At 46.2% G+C, this 15,396-nt stretch overlaps 1 protein-coding gene across 1 annotated transcript in view; it reads right to left on the reverse strand.

Annotated features, from left to right (window-relative positions):
* LOC131215159 (cysteine-rich motor neuron 1 protein) overlaps positions 1-14,989 on the reverse strand; it is a 38,001-nt gene extending 23,012 nt beyond the window's left edge. The window contains exons 1-2 of the mRNA XM_058209545.1: positions 14,775-14,989; positions 8,637-8,764 (exon numbers count right to left, since the gene is read on the reverse strand). Of these exons, the coding sequence (XP_058065528.1) occupies positions 8,637-8,764; positions 14,775-14,989 (343 nt within the window). The remainder of the gene's footprint in view (positions 1-8,636; positions 8,765-14,774) is intronic.
* Between the last annotated feature and the right edge of the window lie 407 nt (positions 14,990-15,396).

Raw genomic sequence — 15,396 nt, forward strand, 5'->3', positions numbered from 1 at the left:
CGGCGTTCCGCCGACTCGATGTCCTTCGCCAAGGATCCGTTTTTTCTGCTGCGGAACCGAAAAAAATAATTTTCGCAAATGGTCGCGCTGCGGCCCGCTCCACGGTGCTTCGGTGAAGGCAAAATATGTAAACGATGATGGAAAATCACCCAATCACTCCCGGGGTGTGCCTCGCCCGGGAATTATAGTAATAATAATAATTCGAAAAGAGCTAGGGTCGAACGAAACTCGGGTTCCGAGGGACAAGCAGTCACTGGTTTTTTGTGATTTTGTTTTGGCGCGATTTGAGGGGCATTTGATTGAATGCTTCAAATCTGCCCAGACGACTTGCAAAAAAAATAATAAAATTATGCGTAAACATTACTCGCAAATCATTAGCGACCAGGCGCCTCCATCGAAACCCTTCGGGTCGGGCCCCTAACGGTGGTCAAGTGCCGACCTTTCGGGAAAATTGCCTTAACATTATCATCATCACCATCTACACCCTTTTGTGAGCCCGATCAATCATTTCAACAACACACGAAAGAAATGCACTTTTTTGGCACTTTCGATCCAAAATGGTATTCGCTCGGGTGACGATGTGGGGCGAAAGTATGTCATTCCACATTTAATGCCCTTTTTTCTGGACGATACGTTATTCGATTCGAGGATCGAGATTTGCGCAAAAAATTCAACTTCTAGCAAACGTCCAAACGAACATCATGAGCTCTGAGCATTAGGAGCTTTCATTTGAAACCCGCATCAAATGTATCTCTCTGTAATCCCGTCGTCTGATGTTGGCCCGGTTCTACCCTGTTCCAACGTTGATGTACACCTTGCCACCGGGTTTGGCTTCGTTTGAAACAACATGTTTGGGCAGCAATTCATAGAAATTCCACAGCGCCACACACGCCACTCAAAGTTGCGTTTGCGTGCCGCGCACGTGGCCATGTAATTAATTCGAAATAACATTTTGGCCCCATTTTTAATCTGACAAAACCAACAGGTCAGACCAATCTGCACGGTTGGCCGGCTCACCGGCAGTACCTTCATCACGTGCCATTCCATTATTTTGCCATCACCGGCCGTGTTGGGTCCGGTTTTTACTCGGCCCACCACAGTTTGACCCAGAAAAGGCGCCCGTCCACTCCCATCCAAACGAGACATGTTTGCTACATTTTACATATTTATGTCACCATCGTTTGCCGTTCCCTACGGCCGTTTCCATGCGGATGACGATTTGGTAGGACCTCGCCGAATCACCAGGCTTCGGAGAGCGGGGCCTCTGAGCTCTGATTTGATTGTGAGCGGATGAACATTTAATAAGGCTCGGACCGATCCAGCTACCCGGAAACGGGGATCAAAATGCGCAAATTGGGTCTTTAGCCCGGTCCCAGCCCAGCGACAACGATGCGGGCTGTTTCATAGTCGAGGGTGTCTGTGGGATCATCGACGTCCAGAGTTTGATTTCATTTCGGTGGTGGAAATTTCATTATCGTGACACTGGGGCGTGAAATGGAATGCCATCGAAAACGTGGGGCTTTGATATGACTAATTGATTCATATTGGTCTCCGATTATATTCCACCAATTGGATACATTATAATGAAAATCACGTACCCGGGGCGGCACACGGTCTGCCAAAAACGGGGGGATCGGTTGTTTTTTGCAACTGTTGGACTGCCAACCCAATGGTCACTGTCTGTCCATTTGTGATTAAATTTGTTTATCACCCTTCGAGTGTAAATTTAATTTCAATATCAGGTTCGTCGGGTTTTGTTACAAAAATGTAATTGGATTTTTCATAATTCAACTAATTAATGGGCCAATTATTTAATTTGTAAGCATACCGGGATCTCGTCACGTGCAACAATACATTCTTTGTAAAATGGACACCTAGTACCAGACCTTTAAAAAACCGTCCACAAGTTGATGGTCTCACGAGCACGCATCACATTTGGGGATCATATTAAACCGTTCGCCAATGTGTCGCCCGTCCAAGGCATCATTATTCGACCGTAACACGTGCCGTCTATTTCTGCGTCACTCGACCAGCCACTGTCCTTCACCTGGAGTGCAATGAAACGAGGCCATAATCATAAGCATAACCATAAAGCACGTGTAAGCCAGCAGTATGTGGCCAACGCCATTGTTTCTGGTGTGCCAAAAACGAAGTGTAACAAGCAAAGCAGCTTCCAAATCGGGAAAGTCAATTTGTTTCCCCCGGTGAAGATTTTCCCGGTGGTGAGTTATAAAAAAGCAGCCAACTCCTAAGCCAGCTGGCCCCGGGAACCAATCCGCACCAGAAACGCAAAACGACTCGCGGACTCGATTTTCTTGGCTTTCATCGTAAGGCCCGGGAACCCCCGGGAGGGCGAAAGACCTGCAAAAAAGCCACCACCGTTCGTCGTCGTTGAATGGAATAAATTTATTCCGGAATCTAATAAATGCCGCTTGGAGCGAGGTTACGTTGCGACTATTAAGGGGCGTCGAAGGTTTTTGGTGAACGAATTGAGCGAACGAATTCCAGCCCGCGTGCGAGGATAATGGGAAAATTGTGACCCATCGTTGAGGAGACTGGCTGGCAGGCAGGAGGTGATGAAGATTTTCCCGAACATAATCACCCGAAACCGTACGGCAAATGTCAGCAACATCCTCCGGGAAGGTTGGACTCGTAAGGACACGTCGACTAAACAAATGTTACAGCAACAACGCGGACTTTCCTGCCATAAGCATTTATTTTCAGCACCCACTCGGCCAATATTTTTCCATCCCCACGCTTTCCACAGAGGAAAACGAATAGCATGTGGCCAAAGCCGCCGGACTGGAAAGCCACGGAATCGAATGTCGGGACCCAGGGAGCGGATTGCCAGAATGGAAGTAGAATTTTGATAAACCAGACCGTAGTTGCTAAGCCGGGCCCCGATGGCGAGAGATTAAGATCATCATTCAGAGCACCCGGCAAATGGCTCTATCGGTGACACGATCCTAATGTGTGGCGAAAGGCGGCTTTGTTTTTTGGGGAAGTCAGCAGAAAGCTGTTCCCCTGCACTACGAATATTAAATCCGTTAAAGAATGAAACCAACACAGAACAGTGACACTTCGGCGAAAGTGGAACCAAGAGCAACGGATTCCCAGAATAATGAGCGACAGTTTGGTAGTAGCCTTCGGTGAATGACGAGGGCCCCAAGGACAATCCCTTAAGCAACTTAAGCAACAGAATAAACAAAGCGGTAACGCCTGCATATCGCGTTTCCACTTCGTTACCGAAGAGCCGGATAGCGTGTTGAAGGTTTACCACCAAGACGAAGCCATCAGGAGTCGTCCATCAGCCGCCGCCTACAGCTGCTGACGCAGATCACATACAGGTTTCGATTTTTTACCTGCTTTTTTCTGTAACCTATACCCGATTGACAACATTCAGGAGTTCGTACCATGAAGAGGAGTGTGTGAGTGGTAAAATCTGTCAACATGATCGATGCCTTTCTGTGACACTTCATTTTGTACCGAATGAACGCGGCTAATGGTCTCGTTATGCTGTCATCGGGAATGCTGTCATTTTTTATCACAAAAGAACGTGATAAGACTGCCAAATGCAACCTGCTAGTTTGAAATTAATTTGCATTCTTTAAAGAAACAATATTCAAATTATTCTCTTAATCTCTTGGATGAGTTACCAAAACGGGTTCTCTCTTAAATTGGAGCAGATTCAGAAAAGAATGCTTTAAAATGAAAATCGTGGATCAACCCTAACGTAGGAGATAGCGGGCTCTATTAAGAACCAGCAACCCTCGCATTTGGAATTGGGACTCTTCATAAACAAAAAAAGGAAGAACGCATCAATGTGGCTATTTGGCTGCATAATCCCGCCTGGCGCGGGGCACACTCCAGCAACTGGTCGATTCGGAACGTGAAGCGCTGCATAAATGCACAGCGGGGCTTTCGGTGGAGAACAATCATAGAAAGTTTTAGGCGCTTGAATGCAGCTTCCCTCGGCGGAGCGTCGGCGCATTAACATATAAAACACTTCATTTTCTTTTCCCATCCGAACCGTCCGACCGCCAGTTGCTCCGTTTGTTTTCACCGCCAAAGATTCTGGAAGACGCATAAATTGTGAGATTTTGTACGAATTATTCATGAGTTAAAGCCGAAGCCATCCTTAAAGATCGTTCCGTGGATGGGACCGACACTGTTTCATGGAAAGCGAAATATGACAGGTAATGTGGCTCTTCATCTTTTCTAGTCAGGTATTCAACGGGGCCACATTGCCACATTGGAAGGTGCTGTCGCTCCGCAGGTCCCAGGAGAGCTGGGCCTGGCAACCAATCATCAGCGCAGCCAGCCAATTTGAGATCCTTTCCATTTCTTCGACTCTATCAGATGTATGAAAATTCAATACATTTATTGTGCAGTGACTGAAAAACATAGCGGCGTCTCTATTGTTTAAAACAATTGCTTTGTTGCCGTGATTTTTTATTAAACTTTAGGTAACAAATTATTAGCTTTAGCTTAACAACGTTCAACTAAGTGTTAAGTTATTCTTAAAAATAATGAAAATGGAAAAAGATCACGTTTTAAAAACGACGATTTCTGAGAAAAGAATGTTGTGCTATCAAAAACCCTGTCACACTCAGTCGGTGACATGGTACCTGCAAGCACCCAGCACCTGTCAGGACCTCGGCAAGCATCTTTCTTTTAATTTGGGTGACAAATTATTTTCTACTGATCCCGGTGACATTTCTGAATTCTCCGTAGGATCATCACACAGCCACGGCTTTTATGTTGCGCGCATATGCTGGCGCTTTTCGAGCGTACGTAAAAAAGGTTGACCTTTCCCTCATTAAGACCTGCCCAGCCGGCACACTTGTCGGAATAATGTCGTTTCTGTGTAACGATGACATGTGACAGAGGTATTTCCTTGCCCGGGATACATTTGACACCAATTTTACGAAGGTTTTTCGTTTACTTTCAAACCCATGCCTTTGGTTCCTCTGTTTCAGATTGGTCAGCGTACAGTATTGTATTTTTCTTTGAAATCTAATTTCAATAAACCGTAATATCATTTGCCATTCCAACCTCGTGTCAGGTAAGACTTGAATATCAGAGCGTTCGGTGCAAACCTCCCGCTATGAGGTACCTCACATTGTGTCGAACCGGTACACTCTCGGCGAACGGATTGTAAATTGGCTTTTCGTTAGATTATATTTTCACTTCGACCTGTATGTGCACCACGGGGCCTCGGACCCAGGAGTGAGACCACAGAGATCCAATTTTCACTACCGTCGACTACACCATTCGTTTTTGACTGTTGGGGTCCCTTCTCTCTTTCTATTTACCTTTCAAACTCCCTCTCTCCCTCTCTTTCTCTTCGGGTCAGTCCTGGTAATAAAAAGCGATCAACTTCAGCGTCAGCCAACTTTCACCCGAGATTGCGATATCTCGGAGGTGTCGTGCATTCACCGATGCCTCCCCGGGAACATGAATCTAAGTTCGGGCGCGCTCGAGTGCATACGAATCCACTTGGCCTCGATTTCATCGCGCTGTAAAAAAAGCTCCTTTAACTCCCTTCCGTGATACGGGCGGCCACTATGAACCGGCGCGAAACCGAAAAGGACCATCTACAGACCAACCCCAGCCTAGGATGTGTGTGCAGCGGACACAAAAAGTCCTCGTGTTCTGCTTCACCATAATCAACATCCCCAAGGACGGATGCGGAAGGGTGTTTCATCTGGAGTCCAACCGTTCCACAGCCGAATACGTACTACCAATTTATGAACTATGGAGACTGATTCCGGGAGCCCTTCGGGACGAGGCATTCCGCTTCAAACAGGCAGCATCGCTAACGTATCGGTCACATGCAACCACAATTCACCGCACACATGTCGAGGGTGCATGTCTGGCCGAGTGTCTCAACTCTACCCCACTGGAAGATATAGGGTACGTAATTTAGATCACCGACAGAGGAATTCCATCCGTGAGCTCGGTTTTCCGGACGATCCTTTTTTTACTGGGCCATGCTTCTCTAACCAATACCAACAATGAGATGAATGGAGTAACCACACAGGAACATCCACCAAATGGGTTAATCTATCCTGAAAGGTGAAACCACCCGGAGCTCCCTACCATGCTGGTTCCCAGTTCGGGGTTCGCCTCAATGACAACATTGGCACCGGAGGTCGTGGTTGCTAGCACGAGCTTGGTTCCCGGAAAAGTGGTTTGTAATAAATTAAAGCTTTTACTCCCGGAAAGGCAAAAACGGGAACTACTAACGTGTAGCGGGAATGTCGCATGGGACAGTAGACGACAGAACCACCGGCTTCAGCATCCGAGTGTGGAGTGTAAACTGAGAAGATAATTTGCAACAGAGTCACCCGTATCCGCAGCGATTTCTGCACGATTTATATGCGTCGTGCTTTCTCTCTCTCTCTCTCTGTTTCTCTCTTTCTCTACCGACTCCTGCTGTCAGTTGGCTCCACAAGAGTCTCTCGTGTGCCAGGGTTTGTGATTTGTTTACATTCCATTACTCTGTGCCTGGGGCCTCTCTCTTTCTCTCTCTCTCTCGGATAGTAAAAGAAAAATAACTCCGGAACAAATACCCGGAAGAGGAACATTACAAACAGCACGGCCACACTGAGCACAGGGAATAAAACCAGGAACTACCAGCAGTCGGAATGTTTGGTGCAGCAAGTAATGCCACTTTGACCCACGGCCAATCGTGGGGGAAGCCATTGGTGCAGACTGTGCGGTAATTTATTGCTGTCATAATAAAGAGACCGTAACATCAAACAATCAGACAAACCACCGGTCTCCGGCCGGCACTGATTACTGACACTTCAGTGAGCGCTCACGGGGACACATCGCAGACCCACGACATTTCACTCCACCGCGTCACGAACGACGAGCGAACGACGCACCGGTACGTCCTTCGGTTTCAATCGAATTACTGTCACCAGGTGCCGGGCCAGATTAGGATCGCGAATTATTTGCCTCATTCTCGGCTCGTCTGCACGGTGGAATCTCCGGACCGGACCAGATCTGATCATTGATAAACTTTCTCCCCGATCTCTGCGGGTTGCTCGACTCAAAACAATGTCACCCGTCACAAGAGTCCACCGGTGGTTGGACCGTGGTTCTAGACGCCAACGACAGAACGGTAGGGAATTACTTTTCGAACAGATTTAATTTCTTTTTAATTAAATCTCCTCTCGGCACGGCACTCCAGCCGTCGTCGCCGAGCGCAGACTATCCTCTGTCGACGACAGAGGCTGGTCTACGTTTGAAGAAGTAAAGCTCTACAACGCACGCGGTGAAGCTAATATTTACTTCGTCCGCTGATGTTTGTCCGCCTGTCTGGCGTTTGTTGCGTTCTTCTCCTTTGCGCTCTTCTTGTAGATCTTGTTAAACTCTACCTTTCGGAATGCACCATGTCCTGAAGACTGGCACATTAAACGTTACTTTAACAACACTGAAGTGTGCTGGAAATTGTCGATGCCAATGTGCAAATAGTTCAACAAGAAAATTGGATATAAATGTTTTATTTTCGTTTCAATTTATCGACACGTAAAGAAATTATTTCGCTTGAAAACCGGGAACATCTCTAACAGATCTGTAAGGATACGGGCCGGTAGTTTGTGGCAGGTCGTTTCGAACAATACGCTGTTTCAGCAGGACGCCCTAAGGTTCTTGACCAATTTTTAAATGAGGATATATTTATTCTGCAAACAAACTGTATAAATGCTCCAGCCAATGGGCACCATCTTGGCCGGCCCGCGGATTAGCCAGGGTAATCGTGTTTGCTCTACCGTCTCTCAGGCGGATCTCTAGGGGGTCGTTTTATATAATCCACCCAAAGTACTCGTTCATTTCGGTTCCGTTTTGGCTCCTAAGTTTTCCTTCCGTTCCACTTTCAGTTCAGTTCTTCCTCGCCATTCGCTAATTTGAGGCAAAATAAAGTTCAAGGGCACTACTTAAGGGACGTTCAATGTCGTTAGAGTGGCCGTTAAGGCCAGAAACATTCACTCCTTCGGTGGAAAGTAATATTAACGCATTTTACGCTGTACAATCGCAGCGGTTTCCATACATTTGGATACACCAAAGCTATTGCATCCTCAACTTGTTTCCTTCCAAACCGTATACTGTAAATACTTTATTGAAATCAATACGACGTGAATCATCGTTGTTTGATGTGTTTTAACGCTAATTTCAATCGGATTTGCTTGCACACCGGAAAAGGAAGGAGCAAAACGAATCAAATAATAATGGACTACTCTATAAATAACAAACACTAATGAAATGGTGTGCTTACAAAGGGCACGACGGGATTATCATACAATCATTGATTGTTGTCGCTTTTTTATCCCCACACATCCATTATCATCGTGTAATGAGAGCCTCTCATCACCCACTTGCTGTCAACAATTTATGACGTCCCGATGGCAGGATTAAGGGCATGTAATCACGGCCTCATTAGTGGACATCAATTTGTGTTGCCGCCCGTTTCGTCCAACAGGAAGTCACCGCTACAGCAGCCATTTCACCGTGCTGTGGCCAGTTCACTGTTTGAACCTCCCTAACAATGCTAAGGGGGCTACAAAAATTTGCACAAAACCATCCAACCTGGGGCTTAATAATGGTGATTGCCGAACGAATAAACTTACCCATGCACACGCCAGAACCACCGACCGGTGGTTTCGAAACACAGCTAAGTGGCGGTTCGCAAGCGCCGGAAAAGCCACCCGGACCACCGCAAGCCTCGCCGAGCGTCCTGGCACACACCTTGCAGCACCTGTCGTGGGGTGGGAGAGAGAAAGAGCATAAAATAGCATAAATGAGAGGCAAAAAAGTGCGGTTAAAAACTAGAAATGTTACGATTCAGAAATTAGAGAGCTCGTCAGAGCATAGTATACCCCTCACCGATCCGACAAAAAATCGCCGGAAATGGGCCGGGAGCCAAACTGAACCGAAGCACGAATCAATGAGCATTGTTAGCCTCGCGGGGGTGGAAAATTGACTGTGCGCCGTGTGGCAAAATAATTCATCGCCCCACGGAAACCCGTTGTGTCGGAACCTGTCGAGTGGAGATTACGCTCGAAAGGCTATAAAATTTAACAATCAACCTGCTGCTGCTGCTGCTGCCACTGTTGAAAATGGCTAATGGGTGCCCGCCGGTCGGTCGGTCCGGGTTTTATGGTTATTTTGAAATGTAAGAAAGCGAAGGCTCGAAACGTGTGGCGGTTTGTGGTGGGTGCCAAAAATAACGGGGCGACCCAGCAAATATTCAGTGAAATAACTTTCGTGTTCAACCGGCAACCCGCCAAAACAGGCAACTGTTCTTTTTACCTTCGTTACTCAACCGGAATCGTATTTCGAACATTTGGGTTTTCGGTTAGTTTGGTGGGTTACCGGACCACCAACACCAGTCTGATGGCTTAATGATGCTTGCTCGTGTGTGAGAGAAATGGGTGGAAAGTTTATTGCAACGAGAAAAGTTTAGTTTTTATTTTTCGACAGCCACCGTGCGCCTCCATTTGTTTTTATGGCTGGAAGTTGAACCACTAACCGTGGTCGAACTGTATTTTTGTAAGGCGAGCCGTTCCAAAGCACTGAAGGTTGATTTATGTTCTGTTGTGCTTCTTCTCTGTGCAGCTGTAACTGTGGAAAATCTCTTCTTTAAATAGCTCTTGTCGGCAACAATTAAGACTTATGATCTGCAGTCAATGATAATTTGCTAACTGTCGGCGATGTGGAAAAATATTCTTTATACAAAGTGATTTCTTTTCAAATTTTATCGATCCCTTTACAGTATCTGTTAGGACAGTAAACTATGATTTGAGTGAGTGAGTCAAGATTTTTTAATTTACTTTACTTTATAGCGACAATTCTCGATCAGACAAGTCGGATAGTCGGACTTACCACTGGTATGTTGGATCGGCTAGTGTGTAATAAAACATTGAAAACAACTCGAATTTGATAGCAAATTCTCTAAATTTGCTCTCTCTTTCTTCCTTTTAACAACTTCATCACTAGTTGTTTCGTGAACACGGCCTTTCCTCGATGGACTTCGTAGCTTTCCGCCCCCAGCCGTAAAACAATTCAGTGTGGCGGACAAATGACCAACGGTAGTGTTAAATAACCAAAAAGGTGAACTTTTCGACCCACGCTATCTATAAAACCGGGTCACTCTTGCTCTGGATGTCGGCCTCATGAAATAAAAAATTAAGGCCCAGAGTAATGCAAAAGGGCTTTCGTGGGAAGAATATCCCTATGATGATGATCATGCTATGGACGTGAGGGCATACCGTTCGGGAAAAGGTCTAAGGTCGCCGGCCCTGTGGGGTCAGCACTTGCTTTCCCCACTTCTACTAATACTAAAAATTGGACGGTGAAAAGTTTTTCTCTTGCTTCCCGACGGCACTGTTCACACACCAGCACCCGGCCCGTGAGCCCGGCGTACGGAGTTTTACTATCAGCAAATAATCAGTACACTTTCTTGGGTTGGCCGGCCGCACCAACCGGTGTCGATGTTTAGGGATTTTCCTCTTCTCCACCCAAAGTGTCTGCCGACCTTAACACTCGTCCCCCCTTCCGCTCCTGCGTTGAAAAAGCAAAAAAATCCAAACATTCATAGAACCTCCGGAACCCCCACGGCGCAGGATTGGGGTTTGCTATGACCGGCTTTCGTTCCGTTGAATATTCATCGTCCGTCGTGATTTCGCCCCATTTCGGCCCACTATCCTGCCCCGGGGCCATTCCGATGCAGTCGCTCACATGGTGAAAATGAAGTGGCACGAGTTTCTCGGGAAAACTTTTCCCTGTGAACCACGAAAAAAACTGGAATCGAATGAGTGGAGGGATTCGAGCCTTAGCGTCCAGTGGGCTGCGTATGGAGCGACTAAAAAACGGAGCACACCAGCAGGAGTAGGTTCCGGGAGTTTGGACCTTGAGAAGGTGTTGAAGAGTGATATCAAAGGATAAAAAACCATCCAACTTTCGATGGGTGTAAAAACTTGAAGCTGAAACATTTGTCGGGACCAGCCTCGTTGCGTACTTCTGCTGCTCGTGGCATGCAAATGAAATGAACTTAAGGATAGCTCTCCGAGTCTCCAAGTCATTGGGGCCTTGCTTCCGACGGAGAATAGGCAGACGGTATGGCATTTGCTGTCAATTAAACTTCACATTCAAACAGCGTTGAGAAGTTTCATTAATCCTGCCAATTGCCGTAGAATGTAGTAAATGTTGATTAAATTATCTGCCATCAGTGGATAACAAGAACTTGTCGTAGATCCAAAGTAAAATTAATATCTTATTAGCGACAATACTTTCGCCGAATATTGCTAAACTAACTCGAAACTGTCCGAAAGCTTTTTGAGAGCTCTGGCATTTCAACTAATCCTTCTTAAATGCCATGCGAAACGGATTTTCAGGCTCAACGATGCCAGACAGAATAAAAAAATATGGGCATAATGTGTCGAACTTGGAGCCACCTAAAACATTACGTGCTGGGTGACCCGTTTGGCAGCCGAAAAAGAAGATGAACGTTCACTGTGTTCTACTTTTCTTCGGTTCTGCTCGTTTTTGCCCGATGAGTGAGCTTTCCCGTGATGACGTCTTTCTCGTTTTGGGTTTCCTTCGTATCCTTTCTTTCTTTCTTGTGCCCTGTACAAATTTTATCTCCATGCTCTCCTAATGTTCTCTCCCGTTTTTCTACCTCTTTTTCATACAGCAGATTAGTCTCTTTCGTGCAGAAACTGAATAAAAAGTGTATCCGAGTGTAGCGCTACACCCGCCGGTCCCAACCCAAAAGGTGATGGTAATTAGCGTACGAAGCGTCAGTGCGAAGAAATCGATCGGTAGCCAATTGGAGGGTTGGTAAAGGTTGTGCGCCTTCTCGACACACCCTTTTTCGTCCACCTTTCGCCGTCCACCGTCCCATCCGTGAGTTGGTTGAAACTTTATCCGCTGCACGGGATTTGAGAAGTTTTCGTTCCCGATTTCCCGAAACGGTCGCTTCACACGAAGCCACCATAAATTAGGCGTTCAAGGCCCAAGCGGTCGGTAGCCTAGCGAGTCCAACCGCTCCTTTAGTGGCAACTACTTCCGTCGGCGTTGGTGGGCCCGAGCCCTGTGGTCCTGGTTGGTGGTTTGGTACAGCGGGGTGTTAATTGCACTATTTGCCAGATATAAAGCAGAACCTGAAGCAACCGGTTTTCCCGCTATGGCTAACAGTATTTTGGCCCGAAGGAATCCACTAGCGGGCCTACGCTAGCCACCTGCCGGTGATGGAGGATAAAGTAGCTAATTTATGGCTTGTAGTTCACATCGATACCGGTGCTGGCATTGCGAGCGACATTTATGAGAGCCTGTGGGCGTAACGATTGCCTCCATTGGTTCCATGGTGTTTTCTTGTGGATGAGAAAATTTGAAACAATCGACACGATTTGCCTTTTTTCTCACCCTAGCGTTAGTGAACATGTTTTAGTTAAGTACCATTAATCATTGGCTAGTTACAGTCATTACCGTTAAGAGCGTATCATTGTTAATTCGAGTTTCGACAAATTTACTTCAAGTCTTTGTTTAAGTTTTATAACTTGACGTTCAGCCTTTATTAAATTGGTTAAAAAACACTTATTATAAACTATCATGAACAAAGCTTACTCTAGTTTATTTAATTTTGTTTGGCATTGATTTAAGTTACCATAATATATGTCCAATAAATTTACAACAAGTTTTACAAGTTTACAAGTTTTACAATTTCCACAAATTTATACTGTGTATTTTAAATACATAAAAAAAATGAATTAAAATACAACGAAAAGCGTTTCTTTAAGAAACTTTCACTGATTGCCAACACATAAATAGACAGAGTTTCTAGTACCGTTCGCAAGTAGAATCGACTACCGAGACCTCAAAAGTTGGTCTCCAAGCTCAGCACAGCTTAACTTTGATCCAATGATGCTCACTAGACGCGCAGCAGAGCTCAGTCGAAAACCACAAAACATATTCAAAACTTTCATCAATACATGAATGTTTCATAATATTTTGTCATATCACCGAAATCTTTCGCCCTCAAGAGCAACCAAAAACCCCACCCGAACACGAACACGTCGCATAAGAGAAAGTTGGACTACGCGTGTTTCTTTGGTATGTAAATCTTGTTTTGGGGAAACTTTGGGCAGTAAAAATTTTGCAGTGTACGGGAAGCCAAACGAAACGGAACCCATCGACGAAGTACGATAAGAAACTACAGAACCCCAAAAGCCCTGACCCGGGGGCGACAAAAAGTCGCAATCCTGCGCCAAGCAGGGATGGAAAATAAAACTGAAATCGGTACCCGAATATCCCGCCGGGGCTTAGCGTGGCCCACACAACTTTCGGGCCGGCGAATGGGCAAATGCCGAATGTGCCGCAATCGACCGAACTTGTAAGCACCTCCCGGCACCAAAGCCGCTCGAATGCTGAACACCATTAGCATTATCAGCTTTGGCGCCCGAAGCGGTTCGGTTTTCGCGTGGTACGCGTCAAACTTTGTTGTCTGAAAGCGGCACGAAGAAACCATGCCCCGGGAACCAACATGGCCGGGTGACCTGCTGACCGTCGGGGCCCGCGTTCGATCGGGGCACCAAGTTTACTTTTGTGGTCCGCATTACATCTTCTATTTTTCCACAAATATTAGCTTTCTATGCCCACGGTTCTACACCAAAGCAGCACAACTTCACCAGAGTGCCTGCGTCGAAAGCGAAATAGTTTCGATTCACTTTTATTAACCCACAAATGCTGCAGGATGACGGTTTGTTTATATTGTGCGCCAATTTGTCGAACGGCGCAAAACTCCTAACCCAATCCTATATTAATTAATGATTAATAAAACAAACTCTCGTTAAAAGTCGTTCCAAAAGCACTTTTTTATGTTATTGAAAAACCAAAACTCTACCAAGACAAACAGCCGGCCCGAGCAGCGCCACGCGTATGATCATGTATTCTCTTTCAACAACGGAGTTACAGCGTTGTAGATTAAAAGGTTCCCAAAGAAGGTTCTACGCCGTACTCGGCTCACCAAATTATGCCCTTCGTGCCCTGTGCGAAGGGCGCCCGAGTTGCGGAGCCAGAAATCGTCGTGCGTCATCATCATGTAAAATGTTAATCCCGCTTCGGAGCACACCCATGATCCCATTTCCCTGAAAAGTCAAACATATTAGAATGTTTTTGAAAATTGGGGCTCGAAAAACTTGTTGCAACTTTTTTCGGGTGTTCGGGTGCTGCCATTCTCATTCAAATTTTGGGAACCCCTGGGCGGCCCCGTTCCAATTAGTTTCAATGGCCCGGATATGCTGCCCGGCGATCCCGGAGCGAATCTTTTTTACTCTTTTTGCTGCTGGCGAGAGGTGATAATAAACTGAAATTCTAATGAAGTACTCTTCCGGTAAGTGTTTGGGTGTTTTATGACAATAGAGGTCAGAGCTGGTCGGCAGTGACCGACTAGTTGAATCCACTATTTTAGTTTCAAAAATGAGAAAAAGATTTCTAACTTTCAATTTTTTTTACTTGACTCGGAGCGATGGACAGCAGCGTACAACATCTGGTACAAAACGTACGAAAAAAGTGGCAACTTTTGCTCCTCTTTTTGCTGCCTCTGTAACGGGAACCATTAAAAGTGGGAAGCAATCCCGGGAACGATTCCCGGGAGGGGAACAAAATTGGCCAAATCGAGAGGGCGTCAGGAGGCTGTCAGGCCATCTGAACGGAACCGAAACAACCGGCGTAGTGTGAAAGGGGGAGCGGTTCGAAAGGATACTCACTTGCACGGGTCCCACACGATGTAGCCCTTCCCGGGGCAGTCCTCCGGGCGTATGATGTCACACTCGTCCGGGTTGCAGACACACTTCAGGCCGAAAGTTTTCACATTCAGCACCATCAGACAGTAGATGAGCAGCTTAATGCTGAAATTTATCGTCGATATGCTGCCGTTGAGCGCCAGGATGGCCGCTAGAACTTTTCCCATTTTCTCGCCCATCGATTCATGGCATGTCCTTCGTGGGAGGGTGGGTCTGTACGGGGCACTGACGGTGGTTCGCTTGCCGGGCTTCACCTTGTTTTTGTTGGACTTTCGTTATCACCCCTCCTAGAAACACACTCAAACACCGGGCGACACACCGAGCAATTTTCGCACTCTAAATTACGTACTTGGGCTTGGCTTCACTGAACGGAAATGAAAATGGAAACTTACGATTAATTTTTTTCTCCTTTTTTTAAGCAACAAATTTCGTTAAACAAACTAAGCGCCAAAAGTAGCAGCAGCAGCAGCAGAAGCAATACTTCACTAATCCTATGCGCAGATACGAACACCGGAAACGATAAATAAAAGCGGGAAAAAATGCGCACGTTCGCTATTTACAATTTTAGCCGCGCGACCGACCGAGC

Source organism: Anopheles bellator, chromosome 1 (assembly GCF_943735745.2).
Source record: "Anopheles bellator chromosome 1, idAnoBellAS_SP24_06.2, whole genome shotgun sequence".
NCBI classification, from domain to species: Eukaryota; Metazoa; Arthropoda; class Insecta; order Diptera; family Culicidae; genus Anopheles; species Anopheles bellator.